Genomic DNA, 22,462 nt, shown 5'->3' on the forward strand with positions numbered 1-22,462 from the left:
AAATAAGGTCCTCCCTCAGCTTAAAATGCACCGACCGCCACTGTTTGCCTGAATGATAACATGTTCTTTAGAAAGAAAAACACAAAGTAAAAAAACATAGCCTACTGTTGAGATCATGACAGAAGTGTGTGAGCTGTAGCAAGCGGTAGGCTATAACTGATACGGTAAACGTTTAGCATACCTACTGAACTACAGACACGAAAATGAACTCGGAAAATAACCAGCCACTACCTACAGAGGACGCGCAGCAACTGATAGTCTTTCTGCGCATGCTCTCTCTCTCTCGAAATATGAGCCGCTTCTGGTTCTATTTTATTTTTCTATTTTTCTCAATTAAAAGCCCAAGCCTCATCCTCTTCGTCTGTTTCGCGGTGTAGGTGTTCATCCACTACAGGACGCGATAAAGAAAGACGCGGAGAAAGGGAGGGGAAGATGGAGAAAGAGGAGAGTAGGATGAGGGAGGGAGGGAGCCAGCCAGGAGTGAAGGAATAGGCCTATAGTCTAATATACAGTCGATGTGAGAAAGGCTGTTGATGTTTTAATACACAATCATGCATGAAGCATGCATTAAAAAAGAATAGGCTGCAGGTTATGTTTACCTCCTGTTATGACATTTGTTTGTCTCATAATCTCTCGCATATCCATCACTTCACTATTTAGGTCACAGAATCTCGTGCCCTTGCACTGCCAATCTGTGTGACGTGGTTCTGAGATGTCGGAGTGCACTGTTCTCGCAGCGGAGGTCGTCAGACGCACTGGATGGGATGAGTTACGTTACCGGACATTGATAACCGCTGCAGACACACGCGTCCAGCGGGGGGCGATAAGGGGGGTTTATAAAAACATGGTGATGACTGACCAGTGTGGTAAGCTACTTTCTATTTACCTAAACAAGTTAGCCTATGTTTATTGATCCAACGACCATTCCTCCAAACAATCCCCATCTGATTAACCTGATTTAATGTAGAATTTTCTGGGAGAGATTATAGTGATCTACATTACATAATTGTTTTAATTAAAGGACCTATATGTAATATTTTTGTATTTCAATTTCAGAAAATGGCCTTAATATATCTTCAGTAATAGTGGAATGATAGTGTTTCACAATATTTCTTCCCCCAAAAAAGTCATTGGGCCCACACAAAATTGCATTTAAATGGTGCAGCCTTCTTATTGGTCAACAAAAGACAGACCTTCTCTTTTTGTCAAATTGATTGGGGCCAACAAATCTCTTGTTGTCAATTCAACAAAGGACCAGTCAATTTACCAAGAGATTTGCTGGCCCCAGTCAATTTGACTACAAGAGACGGTTCATTGTTGAATTGTTACACGTAGCCTAGTACCTTTAAATTGTATGAATAATACTTTATGACTTTGGCCAGCCTTGATTCAAAATCCTGCTGTCATGACTCATGTCAAGACAGAAAAGTATAGGCTACCTCAGTACAAGTTCATGTTATACATTTGTCCTTTATGTTCTTATCATAGGATAGGATCATTAACTTGTGATGAATGACATCACTGTGAAATGTGGATTGCTCGAATGAGAATTGACTCAGTCTAACGTGATGTCTGTTTTCTCCACAGCCTTGAAAAACCCTAGCTCAGCCAGTGTCTGAGTAGTGAATATTGTGTGTGTGTGTGTAGGCTATAATGGGTCTGGCACTGTCTGGCTGGCTGGGTGGCATCCCAGCCAAGATGAAGAAGGATGCTCCCTCCTCTTCCTCCTTCCTCCCACTGTCCATCCCTACCTCCTCCCACCTTTCACTGCCCCTAAACTCCTTTCCCGTTGCCCCTGGAGACCCCCGGTGCCGCTGGAGCCCCACACACTGTTCACCTCACTTCCTGCTGTCCCCGTGCGGGGAGGAAGTGACACGTGCACCCACCCAGCAGAGCAGCGACGGGGCTTGGGGGGAGAAGGGGGAGAGGGGAGGACTGCACGTACGGGAGGTGCTGTGGAGCCCCGCCCACAGAGGAAGTCATGCTGTGATTGGTGTATCCACGGAGCACTGCCCGCTGCAAACCTCCGGTTACACTGCACTGGTGGGCGGAGACTCACAGTCCTGGGGATGGGAACTCACAACCAATCAGCTGTGGCATGCAGGGCGAGCCCTGCAGAGGTACCCCGGGGAGAGAGGGGTGCAGGCAGGAGAGCAATCTATGTCCACCCCCTCACCCTGTCCCGGAGCACGTGCTGCTAGTTCTGGACAGGGATGCAGAAACTCTGGGATATGTGGTAGATGACTGCTTCCTGGGCGTGGCCTTTAAGGACCTCCCCCGAGGGGTGGAGCTGTTCCCAGCCGTCAGCAGCGTAAGGGGTGAAGCCTCCATACGACTATGCTACCTCAATGGAGCTACCCGTGAGTATAACCTCAACTTTATTGTACCTTGGTGTGTTGCTTGGCTTTTATAGCATCAACACAGACAGGCAACATTTACCACAATATTACAGCTACCAAACTAAACACAGTGCAACTAACACAACTAAAACAGTTCAGAACTATTCATGATGCCCTTAAACCCAAACATGCCCATGCCAAGTACTTATGTTTAAATCAGTGGAGGCTACTGAGGGGAGAACGGCTCATAATAATGGCTGGAACGTAGCCAATGGAATGACATCAAACCATGTGTTTGATGTATTTGATACCATTCCACCTATTCCGCTCCAGCCATTACCACGAGCCTGTCCTCCCCAATTAAGGTGCCACCAACCTCCTGTGGTTTGCATGTATGTTTGTTACATTTCTCTCTCTCTTTCCTTCCTTCCCTCTCTTTCTCTCAGGTCGAGCCTCCTGCACTGTTGGCTCTCTGCGGTCTGTCCATCCATGTGTCCATGGGGAAAGAGAGAGACTCAGACAGACAGACTGCCTCTGCCTCTTCCTCTTCAGCACTACCTCCTGCCCAGCATGTGACTTGCACACACACACACACACACACACACACACACACACACACACACACACACACACACACACACACACACACACACACACACTGTATGGAGTAAATAGGAATGTTCTCACTGACACAATGTCCATATACTGCTAAATTATAGAACCAATTTATTACAACCATGATATTGTTGGATTGTAAAATACACCTGCTGTTTTTTACTATATTTATATTGAATAATTTATGAATTTATGTTAAATCTATTGCTGTTTGTTTAAAAATGCTATTTATTTATTACATATCTGATATTACAGGCTGCCATAACTCCTGTCCTGGGGCTCATTGTTATTGTTCAAGTCTTCTCTACCTCATGTTCTCACACACACATACAGGATGGTTGGTTTAGACAACAAAGTATAACAAAAAAACTAATGAAATAGGTTAGGATAGCACACTGCTGATGTGAGTAAATTGAACAATCTGTTTTTTTTGTCCTCTTAGAATAAACTTATGTCACACAAACAATCATCACACATGTACCCTCACAGCCTTCATTCAGTTCTGAACCCATGCTTTAGCAGAGATGGAATAGGAAGCGAGACATGCCACACCCCAGTGGTGTAGTGGTGCATGGAGAAGTGGGTATACTCTAATTTGGCCAAAAACAAATCAAACGTCCCGCCCGGCGAAGGAAAGGTGCCCTGTGTGAAAGATCCTAGGAGAAACAGGGACATACACTCTGAATGACCTATAATGATCAATCCCATATTGGTCTTTCACAGTCAGGCCAATCCAAGCTGTACTGTGCAGTAGGCTAATAGTAGTACCTATTATTGAAACAGATAAACTGAGTCAGAAATTCACAGGTTTCAGATTTTCCCCAATTTCTTCACGGTTTCGTTCTCAAAGGCACTTTATTTTTATTTTGTTTGGCAACATTGTATGTTCTAAGTCTATAACAATGCTTTAACCACATCTGGAGACCACTTTTGAGGTCTTTTGAGGCACCTAGCAGTGTTTCTGTAGGACATGAGATGGAGTTTGCAAAATAAATGGCCACTGGATTGATGCAAATAATCATGATATCATTCTGACAGGTATGGATGCGTTCTCCTGTTCTATTGTTGTTGTTTTTTACTTTCTTTCATTGTCTAGCAGCCCAAGGAATGATCCTAATCATATTAGAAACCCATGACAGTTATTGCATCTTTAAATCCCCCCTCTTTCTAACAGATATTTCCATCTCTGTTCATACCCTTACAAAAAAAGATTGCAGTTTTGAAACTGCAGTAAAAGTGCAGTAACTGCAGTCGACTGTGGTATTTTGGACGATGTAATTGCATAATAACTGCAGTGTACTTCAGTTGAACTGCAGTTATACTGCACTCTAACTGCAGTTACACTGCAAAATTACTGCAGTAAAAAAACAGTGTTATTTTGGATGCAGTATTTGCAGCATACTGCAGTAATACTGCACTCTAACTGCAGTTATACTGCACTCTGACTGCAATCTTTTTTTGTAAGGGTGAAACAGCGCATGTGCGGTGCGCATTTTAGAAAGGTGGTTTCCCGCAAATTGTATTTTGGAACATTCACGTGTAGGCCTACTGCCATTTGTCCATTGCTGCGCCTAAAATGTGAATAAATAATATTTTATCAACATTTTAAGCTAAACAGTCCGATCTTTTCCATCAGCCCTATTAATTGATATGGCGGATACCTCCACTACACTACTTTGATACGTATCAGTGGGGATTGAGAAGTGAGTTTACACAATGCCCACCGAAAACTAAATGGTTATATGGCGTATACCTGCGTATACCCACCACTACACCACTGCCACTCTCAAATTTTTTCTGGTTCATACAGTGCCTTGCAAAAGTATTGATCCGCCTTGGAGTTTTTCCTAGTTTGTTGCATTACAACCTGTAATTAAAATTTATTTTTATTTGGATTTCATGTCATGTACATACACAAAATAGTCAAAATTGGTGAAGTGAAATGAAAAAAATAACTTGTTTCAAAAAATTCTAAAAAATAAATAACGGAAAAGTGGTGTGTGCATATGTATTCACTCCCTTTGCTATGAAGCCCCTAAATAAGATCTGGTGCAACCAATTACCTTCAGAAGTCACATAATTAGTTAAATAAAGTCCACCTGTGTGCAATCTAAGTGTCACATGATCTGTCACATGATCTCAGTATATATATATATATATACACCTGTTCTGAAAGGCCCCAGAGTCTGTAACACCACCAAGCAAAGGGCACCACCAAGCAAGCAGCACCATGAAGACCAAGGAGCTCAGGGACAAAGTTGTGGAGAAGTACAGATCAGGAGTTGGGTTATAAAAAAATATCAGAAACTTTGAACATCCCACGGAGCACCATTAAATCCATTATTAAAAAATGGAAAGAATATGGCACCACAACAAACCTGCCAAGAGAGGGCCGCCCACCAAAACTCACGGCCCAGGCAAGGAGGGCATTAATCAGAGAGGCAACAAAGAGACCAAAGATAATCCACAGCGGAGATTGGATTATCTGTCCATAGGACCACTTTAAGCCGTACACTCCACAGAGCTGGGCTTTACGGGAGAGTGGACAGAAAAAAGCCATTGCTTAAAGAAAAAAATAAGCAAACACATTTGGTGTTCGCCAAAAGGCATGTGGGAGACTCCCCAAACATATGGAAGGAGGTACTCTGGTCAGATGAGACTCAAATGTAGCTTTTTGGCCATCAAGGAAAATGCTATGTCTGGCGCAAACCCAACACCTCTCATCACCCCGAGAACACCATCCCCATAGTGAAGCATAGTGGTGGCAGCATCATGCTGTGGGGATGTTTTTCATCGGCAGGGACTGGAAAACTGGTCAGAATTGAAGGAATGATGGATGGTGCTAAATACAGGGAAATTCTTGAAGGAAACCTGTTTCATTCAGAGATTTGAGACTGGGACAGAGGTTCACCTTCCAGCAGAACAATGACCCTAAGCATACTGCTAAAGCAACACTCGAATGGTTTAAGGGGAAACATTTAAATGTCTTGGAATGGCCTAGTCAAAGCCCAGACCTCAATCCAATTGAGAATCTGTGGTATGACTTAAAGATTGCTGTACACCAGCGGAACCCATCCAACTTGAAGGAGCTGGAGCAGTTTTGCCTTGAAGAATGGGCAAAATCCCAGTGGCTAGATGTGCCAAGCTTATAGAGACATACCCCAAGAGACTTGCAGCTGTAATTGCTGCAAAAGATGGCTCTACAAAGTATTGACGTTGGGGGAGGATGAATAGTTATGCACGCTCAAGTTTTCAGTTTTTTTGTCTTATTTCTTGTTTGTTAAACACAAAAAAAGATTTTGCATCTTCAAAGTGGTAGGCATGTTGTGTAAATAAAATGATACAAACCCCCCCCAAAATCCATTTGAATTCCAGGTTGTAAGGCAACAAAATAGGAAAAATGCCAAGGGGGGTGAATACTTTCGCAAGCCACTGTATACTGTCAATGAACTATATAAGTAGACCAGACCCAACTGCTATGCATTGGTTTCTATGGGAGAGCCACCTCTTAAAGGGGCAGTCCAGTCAAAAGTGTGATTTTCCTGTTATGTGGATGATATTTCCACACTATAAATTCAGAAAAAAAAATGCCTGCAAATTCAGCATGTTCAGGTGGGATGGTGTTTTTGTCCCAGATCATTACATTTACATTTACATTTACGTCATTTAGCAGACACTCTTATCCAGAGCGACTTACAAATTGGTGCATTCACCTTATAGCCAGTGGGATAAACACTTTACAATATGTTTTTTTTTTCTTCTTTCTTTGGGGTGGGGTAAGGGGGGGTAGAAGGATTACTTTATCCTATCCCAGGTATTCCTTAAAGAGGTGGGGTTTCAAGTGTCTCCGGAAGGTGGTGAGTGACTACGCTGTCCTGGCGTCGTGAGGGAGCTTGTTCCACCATTGGAACAAGCTCCCTGACCCTTACCAGTCATCTTTTATTTGCATATGTATCCTACTACTTTAAAGAGGTAAGGGTAGGTGTGTAGTAATATCCTATCCGCCAATCAGGGCTGTGTATGTAAATATATTTAAATTTGTATCAACAGGGGCCCACAAGACCAGACTGAGCATTTCAATGGCAAAGAGAGGCTCAGGGAAATAAATGATTAAACATACAGTACCAGTCAAAAGTTTGGACACACCTACTCATTCCAAGGTTTTTCTTTATTTTTACTATTTTCTACATTGTAGAATAATAGTGAAGACATCAAAACTATGAAATAACACATATGGAATCATGTAATAACCAAAAAAAAATCAAAATATATTTGAGATTTGAGATTTTTCAAAGTAGCCACCCTTTGCCTTGATGACAGCTTTGCACACTCTTGGCATTCTCTCAACCAGCTTCATGAGGTAGTCACCTGGAATGCATTTTAATTAACAGGTGTGCCTTGTTAAAAGTTAAATTGTGGAATTTATTTCCTTCTTAATGTGTTTGAGCCAATCAGTTGTGTTGTGACAAGGTAGGGGTGTTATACAGAAGATAGCTCTATTTGGTAAAAGACCAAGTCCATATTATGGCAAGAACAGCTCAAATAAGCAAAGAGAAACGACAGTCCATCATTACTTTAAGACATGAAGGTCAGTCAATACGGAACATTTCAAGAACTTTGAAAGTTTCTTCAAGTGCAGTCGCAAAAACCATCAAGGGCTATGATGAAACTGGCTCTCATGAGGACCGCCACAGGAAAGGAAGACCCAGAGTTACCTCTGCTGCAGAGGATAAGTTCATTAGAGTTACGAGCCTCAGAAATTGCAGCCCAAATAAATGCTTCACAGAGTTCAAGTAACAGACACATCTCAACATCAACTGTTCAGAGGAGACTGCATGAATCAGGCCTTCATGGTCGAATTGCTGCAAAGAAACCACTACTAAAGGACACCAATAAGAAGAAGAGACTTGCTTGGGCCAAGAAACACGAGCAATGGACATTAGACCAGTGGAAATCTGTCCTTTGGTCTGATGAGTCCAAATTTGAGATTTTTGGTTCCAACCGCCATGTCTTTGTGAGACGCAGAGTAGGTGAACGGATGATCTCCACATGTGTGGTTCCCACCGTGAAGCATGGAGGAGGTGTGATGGTGTGGGGGTGCTTAACCAGCATGGCTACCACAGCAGTCTGCAGCGATACACCATCCCATCTGGTTTGCGCTTAGTGGGACTATAATTTGTTTTTCAACAGGACAATGACCCAACACACCTCCAGGCTGTGTAAGGGCTATTTGACCAAGAAGGAGAGTGATGGAGTGCTGCATCAGATGACCTGGCCTCCACAATCACCCGACCTCAACCCATTTGTGATGGTTTGGGATGAGTTGGACCGCAGAGTGAAGGAAAAGCATCCAACAAGTGCTCAGCACATGTGTGAACTCCTTCAAGACTGTTGGAAAAGCATACCAGATGAAGCTGGTTGAGAGAATGCCAAGAGTGTGCAAAGCTGTCATCAAGGCAAAGGGTGGCTACTTTGAAGAATCTAAAATATATTTTGATTTGTTTAACACTTTTTTGGTTACTACATGATTCCACATGTGTTATTTCGTAGTTTTGATGTGTTCAATATTATTCTACAATGTAGAAAATAGTAAAAATAAAGAAAAACCCTTGAATGAGTAGGTGTGTCCAAACTTTTGACTGGTACTGTATATTTGGAGTTATTTTCATGAAATAAACACATACAGTGATTAATCAGACATACAGTGATTATTTAAAAATACTATTAAAAATACAACAACAAAAAAATGCTTGCATGGGGGCTTTAAGTAGATGGTAAATGAGTGGGACATCTTCAATTATCCACCATCTTTGGCTTTAGTTCTGCTGCAGCGGCTCAAGCACACGTGGGGATGAATTTGGCGCGCTTGGTGATATGCCTCGCGCCCGGTGCCAGAACCCAGTGAGAGACGCGCTAAAAGTCAACTACACACAACAGCTAAAAGACGAGTTAACGTTCAGGCCAGTAGAGGTAGACTACCGGTAAGTTTCTAACTAACAAACATGCTATAAATGATGCGCACATTCCATATGTCTGTAAACGGAAAGGGCTAGGCCTACAACATAAGTGAAATTCAAACTAGCTCACGTTAGCTAACTAGCCAAATTATGATATAATGATTGACGTGACAAGGTTTAGGCCAAAGTTGTCAGCGTGTCTTTGTGTAGCCTAGAGAGTAAATGTCGGTGCCTGGTGATGTCAGAGGAAGAGGCCTGTCTGAGCCCCCCAATCTGAATAGAGAAGAGGAGGAGGAGGAAGAATCACATGAGGTGAGAGCAACAGTGAACACACACATACATGTCATGTGTGCTAAACCACCTACAAACAATGGGCCATGGTAGATTAAGAGAATGTGTGTGTGTGTGTCCAGGTGTTGCTGAGTGTGTTGGCCCAGCATGGGCAGTTGGGGTTGTGTTTCTATGACAGCAGAGACTTCACTCTGCACTACATGCCTGACACCTCTGACAACCACCAGCTCCAACTGTTGGCCAGAGGTATATACTAAAGTTAAACACACATTCACTCATACACACTAACCAGAGGTAGTCAGTACACACACCTAATGCACACCTAAACTACTTACTGACCCAAACGCATTGATCCCTCTCCTCCCTGTCCCCCTCTCCTTCCCCTGTCCCCCTCTCCCTCCTCCGGTCCCCCTCTCCTTCTCCTCTCCCTCCCCCCTGTCCTCTCCCGCCCCCCGGTCCCCCTCTCTCCTGTCCCCCTCTTCTTCTCCTCTCCCTCCCTCTCCCCTCTCCCGGGCCCCCTCCTCTGTCCCCCCCTCCCTCCCCTTCCCTCTCCCCCCTCCCTCTCTCAGTGGTCCAGGAGGTGAGCCCTCATGTGATCATTACCAGTGCTAAGCAGGAACGCTGCATGGTCCAGTTCATGCAGGGACTGGGTGAGGAGGGGCACTGCACAGGGAGGACTGGGGAAGGGAAAATGTTAGGCCGGCCGGGGGAGGGTTGGGGGGTGATGGTTAAGGTGGAGGGTAAAGGTTAATGCTAAAAAATCTTTCTACATTTGCACTTTCTCCCCCTTTCTCACTTTATCTGCTTGCCCTTCTCTCTCTTTCTCTCTCTCTCTCTCTCTCTCTCTCTCTCTCTCTCTCTCTCTCGCAAGCTCTCTCTTCTATCGCTCACTCTCTTCTTTTACTCTCTCTTCTATCCCTCCCCCCTCTCTCTCTCTCTCTCTCTCTCTCTGACTCCCTCTCTCCTCCCTGCTTCCAGGAGCCAACCCAGACTACAGGCCTGAGGTGGTGACCTATCCCAATGTGGACTTTGGTAAGAACAGCTGCCTGGCCTGCCTGTGGTAATACAGTAGGTATCGTTCTCGGTGTAACTTTTGAACATCAATAGTAAAGTTTTCAGTTACAGATTTGCTCTCTCTCCATCTCTTTTCTGCAGGTCTGGAGGTCAGTAAGCAGAGGCTGCTGTCTGCCCATCTTCCCTTCCTCCCTCCCGCCGTCTCAGAGAGAGAGAGAATATCCTACCTCTCCTCCTGCATCTCCTTCGACTCCCCCCTCATGGTGAGTTCTCCCCCCTCCTCCCCCTTGTTCCAGGAAAATAACCTCACACTGACATTTGAGGTTAAATTGAAAATGTTGTTGTTTTGTGTGTGTGTGTCCTAGCTGCGCTCAGTAGGTGCGTTGCTAAAGTGTCTGGACAGGAGGAGAGTGGGAGTGGAGCTAGAGGATAGCAGTGTGGGAGTCCCCATCTTACAGTTCCACACCTACACACTGTAAGACACACACACACAAAAAACATACAACACACATACAGAGAGATAGGCCGGTTGTGTATAGGTGTTGTGGTTGAATGTTTTTTTCGCATCTGAATTTCATTTCTCATACAGGAAAGACGTGGTGTATGTGGACCGGGATACTTACAGGTCAGTCCCTCTGGAGACAGACACAGACACAAACACACACACACACACGCTCTATCTGCCATGTTTGTTGTGTGTGTGTGTTCCAGTGTGTTGCAGATCTTCAAGTCGGAGCTGCACCCCTCTGTGTACAAGCTGCAGTCTGGGGAGAAGGAAGGGCTCAGTCTCTATGGTAACACACATTATGGGATGTTAATGCGCTGATGTGATGTCAGTACATTCTCACACTCGCATTATGAGAAGCGATGATCTCTCAGGTGTGTTTCCTGTAGTGATGATGTCATGGGTGTCGGTGTCTCTGTTTCAGCGATACTGAATCACTGCAGGTGCAAGTTTGGCTCCAAACTGCTTCGGTGAGGAAAACCTGTTCTCATGGTTAAAGTATCAGAAACCAACCACACACAGATCATATCTGAGAAACATAATCAATACCTCAGTACCTGTTCGTGGTGGTGCGTAGTCATAATCTATCCCTCCTTGTTCTGCTAGACATTGGTTACCCTCTCCCTCTCTCCTCTCCCAGCCAGTGGTTTCTGAGGCCTACTCGTGACCTGGTAGTGTTGAACAGGAGACAGGAGGTTGTGAGATTCTTCTCCTGCCCACGCAACTCTGACTCCCTAAACACTTTGCAGGCCTCCCTACGCAACATCAGGAACATCCCGGTAATCCTTGACCTGTAACCCTGACCTCTGAACTTAACCCTTTCAGCGCCATGCAGGCCTCAATCTGCATCATCAGTATGAATTTGCTGTAATTAAGCATATTATTTATCTTGCTGTAGACTCTACTGCGTACGATGTCTCTGTCTCACACCAAAGTCTCTGACTGGCAGGGTCTCTACAAGGTAGGAGTTCTACGACCATTTATCTATGTGAATAGCGTGTCTGAGTGTGTATTAGACAATCTACTGTGCAGTGTGAATTGTTGTGTGAAGAGTGTGTGTGTCTGTGTGTTGTAGACAGTGTACAGTGCGGTGTGTATCAGGGACACGGTGCGCTCCCTGCCTCAGTCCATCCAACTCTTTCAGGAGATCAGTGAGGGATTCTCAGATGACCTTTACTACATCGCCTCGCTCATCAGCAGAGTGGTGGGACACACAGCACACACATCAGGTGCAGCTCCCATGTTCTGTATGTCAATGTGTTTAGTTCTCGTTTTGTTCTGTGATTTGTGTCTTGTACAGGTGGACTTTGAGGGCAGTTTAGCAGAAAACCGTTTCACCGTCAAACCCAATGTGGACCCTGCTATAGACGAGAGTGAGTGTTCATAACATTAGGGAATGCTGAAGGTTAGAGTTATGTTAGCTGAAGGTTAGGGTAAGGTTAGTTGAAGTTTAGGGTTATGTTAGCTAAAAGTTAGGGTTATGTTAGCTGAAAATTAGGGTAAATTTGTTGAAGATTAGGGTTATGTTAGCTGAAGGTTAGGGTAAGGTTAGTTGAAGGTTAGGGTTATGTTAGCTGAAGGTTAGGGTACGTTTGTTGAAGGTTAGGGTTATGTTAGCTGAAGGTTAGGGTACGTTTGTTGAAGGTTAGGGTTAGGTGATAGTTAAGGTAAGGTGAAGGTTAGGGTCATCTTACTCACCTCCGTCTGCTCCCTCTGCCAGAGAAGAGGAGGATGATGGGACTGTCTGACTTCCTGACGGACGTGGCTCGCAGAGAGCTGGAGCACCTGGACGCCCGCATCCCCTCCTGCTGCGTCATCTACATCCCCCTGGTCTGACATCTACTATTACTGTCTGTCTACATCCACCTGGTCTGACATCTACTGTCTGTCTACATCTCCTTGATCTGACATCTACTTCTACTGTCTGTCTACATCCCCCTGATCTGACAACCATCATGGGGTTACCCATCCCTGGTTTACACGCTAACAAGGATGCTAAATGCTAAACAAATAAATCTCAAATGTACCTTGCTGACTGTCAGGATCAATAGGATGCTGATGCTTTCTAAATATCCATAAAATGAGGTGAAGTTGTAATCTGGATGGCCTATCCCATCAACATAATGTATGTATTCTCTCTCTCTCTCTCTCTCTCTCTCTCTCTCTCTCTCTCTCTCTCTCTCTCTATCTCTCTCTCTCGCTATCTCTCTCTCTCTCTCTCTCTCTCTCAGATAGGGTTCCTGCTCTCGGTCCCTCGGTTGCCCAGCATGGTGGAGAAAGAGGACTTTGAGATGGAGGGCCTTGACTTCATGGTGCGTGTGTGATACATGCGTATGTGTGCTCACTGTGAGTATGTGTTTATGATGTGTGTATGTTCTCACTGTGTGTGTGGTGTTTCTGTGTGTGTTTTAGTTTCTGTCTGAGGAGCGTCTGCACTACCGCAGTCAGAGAACCAAAGAGCTAGATGACCTGCTGGGAGACCTACACTGTGACACCAAAGGTCAGGCTGTCAGCCCTCCCCTCTCTTTCTTTCGCTCCTCTTCTCTCCTCTCTCGTCTCTCTCTCTCTCTGCCCTCTCTAAAATGGGGATACACATAATCCAGAAAAATAAATATCAGAACGGGCAATGTCAGAGACCAGAATATAAATATATATACCACAGGAGGTTGGTGGCACCTTAATTGGGGAGAATGGGCTCATGTTAATGACTGGAGCGGAATAAGTGGAATGGTATCAAGTACATCAAACACATGGTTTCCATGTGTTTGATGCCATTCCATTAGCTCCATTCCGGCCATTATTATGAGCCTTTCTCCCCTCAGCAGCCTCCTGTGATATATACATATAATGGTGTGTAAAGACAGTATGGACAGAATGTTAATATAAAAGGTGTGTTCAGCAGTAGTTATATTGGATGAGCCTTGACTAGAATACAGTATTTACATATGAAGTGGTAAAACAGTATGTAAACATTATTAAAGTGACCAGTGTTCAAATCAATCAAATTTCAATCAAATGTTATTTATAAAGCTGTTTTTACATCAGCAGATGTCACAAAGTGCTATACAGAAACCCAGCCTAAAACCCCAAACAGCAAGCAATGCAGATGTAGAAGCACGGTGGCTAGGAAAAACTCCATAGAAAGGCAGAAACCTAGGAAGAAACCTAGAGAGGATCCAGGTTCCGAGGGGTGGCCAGTCCCCTTCTGGCTGTGCCAGGTGGAGATTATAACAGTACATGGCCATTAAGGCCAGATTTTTCTCCAAGATGTTCAAACGTTCATAGATGACCAGCAGGGTCAAATAATAATCACAGTGGTTGTAGTGGTTGCAACAGGTCAGTACATAAGGAGTAAATGTCACTTGGCTTTTCACAGCCGGGCATTTAGAGGTTGAAATAGCAGGTGCGGTAGAGAGAGAGAGTTGAAAATAGCAGGTCTGGGACAAGGCAGCACGTCTGGTGAACAGGTCAGGGTTCCATAGCTGCAGGCAGAAGAGTGGAAACTGGAGCAGCAGCACGACCAGGTGGACTGGGGACAGTAAGGAGTCATCAGGCCAGGTAGTCCTGAGGCATGGTCCTAGGGCTCAGGTCCTCCGGGATGGGAGGGAGAGAGTCTAAGTTGCAGGGTAGATTACCGGGTGGTATCCAGCTAGTAACAGTGTCTAAGGTTCAGGGCAGGGTACTGGGCGGAGGCCTGCTAGTGGTGACTGTTTAACAGTCTGATGGCCTGGAGATAGAAGCTGTTTATCAGTCTCTCAGTCCCAGCTTGGATGCACCTGTACTGATTCTCTTCAGGAGAATCTCTAGCAACTGGATTTAGCTAAATATTTTCTGGGTGATTTAGCACACATACACTCTTAGAAAAAAAGGTGCTATCTAGAACCTAAAAGGGTTCTTTGGCTGACCCCATAGGAGAACCCTTTGAAGAACCCTTTTTGGTTCCAGGTAGAACCCTTTTGGGTTCCATGTAGAACCCTTTCCACAGAGGGTTTTATATGGAACCAAAAAGGGTTCTCCTATGGGGGACAGTAGAGATCTTCACGGGTCCGTTCCGAAATGTACCTGGGACTTTCCCACACAAACCCGGTATGCATAAATAATAGTTTTAAACATATAGACCTGTTCCGAACGGGCCCGAGGACAACTAGACCTGTTCCGTATAGATCGGGTCAGATCCAGACCCAGTCTGGTCCGAGTGATGGAAGCAGCAGAAAAGTCATGTTTGAGCTACTTTATTAACCAGAGCTGATACTGTGTGAGAGGAGGGAGAGAGGTGGGGCTCTAGCAGGCGGGGGAGGGGCCGTACCGTGAGACAGTGACATGGAGGGAGGAGGGAGGGAAAGACGAGGGACAGCAACCAACCAAGACTAATAGCTGCCATTGCTAGGTTATCTATCATCTAATATGATTACGTAGTACCGGTCTTGGACTGCATCAAACCAGGACGAGAAGCTAGTTAAGCAAGCTAACCCTTAGCTAGCTAGGCAAACTGATGCTGCAGTGCATGCGCTTTCTCATCCTACAGTTACAAATAACAACAACTCCATTCAGAATATTAAGTAGCAGCCTGCCTACCTGTTGGCTCTTTTAATTCCGTCATTTTAATTCCAACTTCCGTTGATTAGATATCTTCTAACTTTTGCCAAACATGGAGATTATGACTGTAGCCTATTGCCACTTTGATGACTTATGATTGGCCAACAACAAGCTACACGCACCAATCCCCACTCTCCTGACAAGCAAGATCAGCAGCAGCAGCATAAATTATACAATTTCTCTCTCTATCTCTACTGCAGCAGTCGCGTTCGGATCTGTACAGGCCCTTCCGGACAAGTCAGTTAAAATTCCCCTTCCCTGAGATCCGTGACAATCATATCAGATCCGACTCAGATCCGTGATATTATTTAGAATTCTGGATCCGGACCAGCTCGGGTCCCGGATCGGGTCGTGGGTATTCGGGTACAGGTGGACACGTGAAGATCTCTAGGGGACAGCCGAAGAAACCCTTTTGGAACTATTTTTTCTAAGAGTGTAGACCATACTCTGCATGTCTGAATCTCTCTGTCTCTGTTTCTCGCTCTCGCTCTCGCTCTCTTTCTGTGTCTCAGACATGGAGACAGCGGTGATGACACAGCTGCAGACCACAGTGCTGGAGAGAAGCGCCTGTCTGTACAAGGTGTGTGTCTTTATGTGGTATCTCTGTACACGCTTACCTTTTTGTGGGATTATGCTACATCTGTATGTGTGTGTATGTGTGTGTGTAGGTTCTGGATCTGAGTGCTGAGCTGGACTGTCTGATGTCACTGAGCCACGCCTCCCAGGAGTACGGATACACCAGCCCCACTCTGGCCAACCACCGCAGGATAACACTCAGACAGGCCAGGTACACACACTCAGACCCCATCCCAGCTGCCTGTATGAAGCCCTAGGCTCCCAAGGAGGAGGTTAGAGAGGCGGATAAGGGTTGTTGTTGCTCAGATCTCTCTCTCTCTCTCCTCTCTCTCTCTCTCTCTCTCTCTCTCTCTCAGACACCCTCTGTTGGAGCTGTGTTCTCCTGTGTTTGTGTCTAACTCCTTCCTGAGTTCTGAGACTCGGGAACGGGTCAAGATCATCACCGGACCCAACTCATCTGGCAAGAGCATCTACCTCAAACAGGCAAGGATGGACACACACACACAGACAGACAGACAGGCAGAAAGTGTCAAAGACAGATACACTCCTTAAGTTGTTTCAGGATAGATGATGTTTTACTCTTCCTTCTGATTGGCTGTGTCAGGTGGGTCTGATTGTGTTCATGGCTCTGATTGGTTCTGACGTGCCAGCGAAGGAGGCAGAGATTGGTCTGGTGGACGGAATCTTCACACGCATGCAGAGCAGAGAATCTGTGTCTGTAGGCCTCAGCACCTTCATGATAGACCTCAACCAGGTACACATAAACACACACTACACACACATATTCACACTACACCAGTGGTGGAAAAAGTACCAAATTGTCATACATGAGTAAAAGTAAAAATACCTTAATAGAAAATTACTCAAGTAAAAGTGAAAGTCAGGGAGAGAGAGAGAATTAGAGGGAGCTTACATTCACACATGACACCAAATAAGACAGGAGAATTACACCAGATATAACAGACTGACCCTAGCCCCCCGGCACATAGACTATTGCAGCATAGATACTGGAGGCTGAGATGGGGGGGTTGGGGGAATCTGTTGCCCCGTCCGACGATACCCCCGGACAGGGCCAACCAGGCAGGATATAAATACTACTTGAGTAAAATTCTAAAAGTATTTGGTTTTAAATGTATCAAAATTACGTGTAATTGCTAAAGTATACTTAAAGATCAAGATGCGCTATTCAGAAATTGTTCCGCCATTTCCTGGTTGCAAAAACTCTTAATAGTTCGCCAAATTTCAGTTTATGTGACAAAACAAGCAGTGATTGTGTGGACAATCATTGTACCATCTAAACCACTGTGAAATATATTTTCTAGAACAAAAAATATTGTATATTCAGCTGTTTGAAGCTGGTGTACAAAACCAAAAGTAAAAGACGCAAAAACAAAACTTCAGAACGCGAAGCATAGAAATAACACACATAGAACAGATCTAGCGCTTCTTAGACTTGCTTTCAACAGGAAAGATCTATAACTCACATTTCAATGTGAATTTGGACAGGTCGCCCAAAAAGTTACATATTGTAGCTTTAAGTATCAAAAGTAAAATTATAAATCATTTCAAATTCCTTATATTAAGCAAACCAGACGGCACAGTTATTATAATTTGTAAAAATATGGATAGCAAGGGGCACACTCCAACACTCAAGACATAATTTACAAACAAAGCATGTGTTTAGTGAGTCTGCCAGATCAGAGGCAGTAGGGATGACCAGGAATGTTATCTTGCTAAGTGCATGAATTGGACCATTTTCCTGTCCTGCTAAGAATTCAAAATGTAACAAGTACTTTTGGGTGTCAGGGAAAATGTATGGGAGTAAAAAGTACATTCTTTTCTTTAGGAATGTAGTGGAGTAAAAGTAGTCAAAAATATAAATAGTAAAGTAAAGTACAGATACCCCCCAAAAAACAACTTAAGTAGTACTTTATAAAGTATTTTTACTTAAGTACTTTACACCACTGAACTACAGAAACACATGCATTTACCTATTATCAGTGTGTCATGTACGTGTGTGTATGTATGTCTGTGCTACAGATGGCTCATGCTCTGAACCACAGCAGCGGTCACTCACTGGTCCTGATTGATGAGTTTGGGAAAGGAACTAACACGGTGAGAGAGAGGGAAAGAGGGATGGAGGAGAAAGGTCTCCCTTACACTGCCCAGTTATTTGCCATTTATTTGTGTCTTTCTATGCTCCAGTGTTTCAATGTGGGTCCAAGTAAACTGTTGAACTGTTTCTCCCCAGGTGGATGGGCTTTCCCTTCTGGCGGCATCTATCTCTAATTGGCTGAAAAGAGTTCCGGCTGAGGTTCCTCACATCCTATTGACCACTAACTTCCACAGTCTGCTACAGCTGGGTCTCCTACCTTCCTCAGGCCTGCTGTCACTACTGGTACTGTGTGTGTGTGTGTGTGCGCGCGTATGCCTGTGTGTGTGTTATGTGTCCCTTTCTGTATGTTAGGCTGGGATTTGTTGGGGAAAAAAACGTTAAAAGGCGCATTGTCTGCCCTAAAGCATGCCTTGGACTGAATCCTGGCCTTGATACGTTTGTGTGTGTGTGCGTGTTTGTTTGTGTGTGCGTGTGTGTGTGTGTGTGTGTGTGTGTAGACTCTGGAGACAGCGGTGGATGGGGATGAGTTGGTGTTTCTGTACCAGCTGAAGGAAGGGATCTGTCGCTCCAGCTACGCAGCCAACGTCGCTACACTGGCAGGCCTTCCCCCCAGCCTCGTACAGAGAGGAGTGGAGGTACACTACACCACACACCAGCACAGCCGCGGGGAAGCTGAGGGTGCTGCAGCACTCCCTGAAAAATCAGAACATAAAAAAAAATATATATATATATATACAATGCATTCGGAAAGTATTCAGACCCCTTAACTTTTTCCACATTTTGTTACGTTACAGCCTTATTCTAAAATTGATTACATAAATGTTTTCCCACATCAATCCACACACAATACCCCATAATGTCAAAGCGAAAGCAGGTTTTCAGAAATTATTGCAAAGTTATTAAAAATAAAAAACAGAAATACCTTATTTACATAAGTATTCAGACCCTTTGCTATGAGACTCGAAATTGAGCTCAGGTGCATCCTGTTTCCATTGATCATCCTTGAGATGTTTCTACAACTTGATTGGAGTCCACCTGTGGTAAATTCAATTGATTAGACACACCTGTCTATATATTGTCCCACAGTTGACAGTGCATGTCAGAGCAAAAACCAAGCCATGAGGTCGAAGGAATTGTCCGTAGAGCTCCGAGACAGGATTGTGTCGAGGCACAGATCTGGGAAGGGTACCAAAAAATTTATTCAGCATTGAAGATCCCCAAGAACACAGTGGCCTCCATCATTCTTAAATGGAAGAAGTTTGGAACCACCAACACTCTTCTTAGAGCTGGCCGCCCGGCCAAACTGAGCAATTGGGGGAGAAGGGCCTTGGTCAGGGAGGTGACCAAGAACCTGATGGTCACTCTGACAGATCTCCATAGTTCCTCTGTGGAGATGGGAGAACCTTCCAGAAGGACAACCATCTCTGCAGCACTCCACCAATCAGGCTTTTATGGTAGAGTGGCCAGACAGAAGCCACTCCTCAGTAAAAGGCACATGACAGCCCGCTTGGAGTTTGCCAAAAGGCACCTAAAGGACTTTCAGACCATGAGAAACAAGGTTCTCTGATCTGATGAAACCAAGATTGAACTCTTTGGCCTGAATACCAAGTGTCACGTCTGGAGGAAACCTGGCACCTTCCCTACGGTGAAGAATGGTGGCGGCAGCATCATGCTGTGGGGATGTTTTTCAGCAGCAGGGACTGGGAGACTAGTCAGGATCGAGGGAAAGATGGACAGAGCAAAGTACAGAGAGATCCTTGTTGAAAACTTGCTCCAGAGCGCTCAGGACCTCAGACTGGGGCGAAGGTTCACATTCAGGACAGGACAACGACCCTAAGCACACAGCCAAGACAACACAGGAGTGGCTTCGGGACAAGTCTCTGAATGTCCTTGAGTGGCCCAGCCAGAGCCCGGACTTAAACCCTCTGGAGAGACCTGAAAATAGCTGTGCAGCGATGCTCCCCATCCAACATGTCAGAGTTTGAGAGGATCTGCAGAGAAGAATGGGAGAAACTCCCCAAATACAGGTGTGCCAAGCTTGTAGCGTCATACCCAAGAAGACTCGAGGCTGTAATCGCTGCCAATGGTGCTTCAACAAAGTACTGAGTAAAGGGTCTGAATACTTATGTAAATGTGATATTTCAGTTTTTAATTTTTATAAATGTACAAATAAATAAATAAATACTGTTTTTGCTTTGTCATTATGGGGAGTTGAATGAGGGGGGGAAACAATTCAATCAATTTTAGAATAAGGCTGTAATGTAACAAAATGTGGAAAAAGTCGAGGGGTCTGAATACTTTCCGAATGCACTGTATATATATGTAATATTTTACATATTTTTCCACAAAAGTCGTGCACTGGGCCTTTAATAGTGCTGTATTATATTAGTGGACCGATATAGCGTCTGTAGCGCAAGCAAAAAAATATTTTCACCCCCCCTTAAAGCAGAAATGCAAACTAAGAGTGTGAGTTATGTATGTACGTGTGTGTTTGTGTGTAGGTATCTGAACTGTACAGAACAGGGAAGACCATTAAACGCATCGACCGACCATCTACAGAGGAGCAGGCAAACAAGTAAGTCACACACTCACAGTGAACACACGCACATACAGATACACACACACAAAGTCAAATCAAATGTTATTGGTCACATGCACCAAATACAACAGGTGTAGACAGTGAAATGCCTACTTACGAACCCATTACCAACAGTGCAGTTAGAGTAAGACAAATATTTGTTAAATAAAAAGGAAATAGTAACACAATAAAAACAATAACGAGGCTGTATACGAGGAGTCCCAGTACCGAGTCAATGTGCAGGTGAGACTCTAAAGCGAGATTTGACATTTTAAATAAGTTGAGAAAAAATAATAAATGTAAATGTAAACATGAATTAATGCCACCACTTCAGACTACTCTGACGTTGTTTCTTGCACTGTACCCAATGATTTATAAAAACGTACTTGATAGGTCGATGTCCTCATTGTTGTTTTACAGGCGTGTTTAATTAGTTTTATGTACACACTTTATTATAATATTTATGAAATGCACATTCTTATATTTGGTAACACTTGCTTATTTTCCCTCGACTCCAACCCCATTTGATACATTGAACGTATGTGGGTGGAGCAATGTCTACATAAGTTTGCAAATTATATAAACACTCACAAAAGCTCTGAGGAAGGCCTTGAGGCCGATACGTAAAGCTTAATAAAGAGCAGTGATACTATCAAGAGCAGTGATACTATCAAGAGCAGTGATACTATCAAGAGCAGTGATACTATCAAGAGCAGTGTGCCGGTTTCTTCTGTTTTCTCATCCTATTCAGCTGTTACCATGCACCTGCAACAAAGATAGCTCAGATGTGCGAGTGCCTTTTGAACATTTAAATAAGTTATTCTGGCTGCAATACATACACACAATCACACACAGGTGTTTTCTCTGTGTGTGTGTGTCCCTGTCAGGTGTGTGTGTGTGGTGGAGAAGTTTCTGTGTGTGAACCTGGAGGACCAGAGTGTGGATCTGCAGCGCTACATGAAGGAGGAGCTGCTGCCTTCTGGAGGAGACCTGCTCTAACAGGAACACTACTGTATACCAGTACTACTGTTGTCGATGGGAGATACACTGGTACTACACTCTTAGAAAAAATGGTTCCAAAAGGGTTCTTCGGCTGTCCCCATAGGAGAACCCTTTTTGGTTCCAGGTAGAACTATTTTGGGTTCCATGTAGAACCCTCTGTGTAAAATGTTCTACATGGAACTCAAAAGGGTTCTACCTGGAACCAAAAGGGTTCTACCTGGAACCAAAAAGGGTTTTTCAAAGCGTTATCCTATGGGGACAGCCAAAGAACCCTTTTATGTTCTAGATAGCACCTTTTTTTTTTTTTAAGAGTGTACCGTTGTCTATGGGAGATACACTGAAACACTGTCCAGTATTACCTCAGCTTCACTGACTGTAGGATATGGCGTAGGAGGAAGTTGCCCCAAGATGCTGATGATTTTAGAGAGGTTAAGATTATCCTAGATCTGTGCCTATGGGTCTGAGAGAAAGAGGCGTACTACTATAGGATTTACCATAACACTAAAGTCAATGGGAGATACTGTAGTATTCTCTATGGAAATATTTCAGTTTGGATGAGAACATAAAAGTAATTTTGATGTGTTTAAAATATCCCGACCAAGACTGAGGACAATGTAAGTTCAATGTAAGTTCAAAAAAAAAAAAAAAAAAATTGTAAAGTGGTTATCCCACTGGCTATAAGGTGAATGCACCTATTTGTAAGTCGCTCTGGATCAGAGCGTCTGCTAAATGACGTAAACGTAAATGTAATATTATGTTATTCACAGTTACAATTCAAAATGTTCAATAAATATGATAGAAAATAAAATCCAGTCTCCTTTTCTAGTTTATGCCAACAACAGAATGAGAAAGTTACTTTACATTTATTCAAAA

General features: G+C 44.1%; 1 protein-coding gene across 2 annotated transcripts; it reads left to right on the forward strand.

The window, feature by feature from the left end:
- The first annotated feature begins 8,863 nt into the window (after positions 1–8,863).
- Positions 8,864–21,690, forward strand: msh5 (mutS homolog 5). 2 transcript variants are annotated; one of them, XM_041851739.2, is made up of 26 exons: positions 8,864–8,935; positions 9,122–9,223; positions 9,325–9,448; positions 9,772–9,852; positions 10,181–10,234; positions 10,358–10,479; positions 10,582–10,691; positions 10,806–10,841; positions 10,928–11,010; positions 11,146–11,191; positions 11,362–11,500; positions 11,620–11,682; positions 11,797–11,925; positions 12,022–12,094; positions 12,442–12,551; positions 12,953–13,033; positions 13,134–13,221; positions 15,830–15,897; positions 15,986–16,104; positions 16,250–16,376; positions 16,498–16,647; positions 17,934–18,008; positions 18,145–18,291; positions 18,507–18,644; positions 20,511–20,584; positions 21,475–21,690. In XM_041851739.2, the coding sequence occupies exons 2-26, from the start codon at positions 9,134–9,136 to the stop codon at positions 21,584–21,586; spliced, it is 2,439 nt and encodes an 812-aa protein (XP_041707673.1). In that variant the 5' UTR covers positions 8,864–8,935; positions 9,122–9,133; the 3' UTR covers positions 21,587–21,690. The 2 variants fall into 2 exon arrangements, with proteins under 2 accessions (XP_041707673.1, XP_041707674.1); XM_041851740.2 differs by lacking the exons at positions 8,864–8,935; positions 9,122–9,223; positions 9,325–9,448; positions 10,582–10,691 and having other exon boundaries at positions 9,808–9,852.
- Positions 21,691–22,462: the final 772 nt, after the last annotated feature.

The sequence above is a fragment of the Coregonus clupeaformis genome, chromosome 28 (assembly GCF_020615455.1).
Source record: "Coregonus clupeaformis isolate EN_2021a chromosome 28, ASM2061545v1, whole genome shotgun sequence".
NCBI lineage: Eukaryota > Metazoa > Chordata > Actinopteri > Salmoniformes > Salmonidae > Coregonus > Coregonus clupeaformis.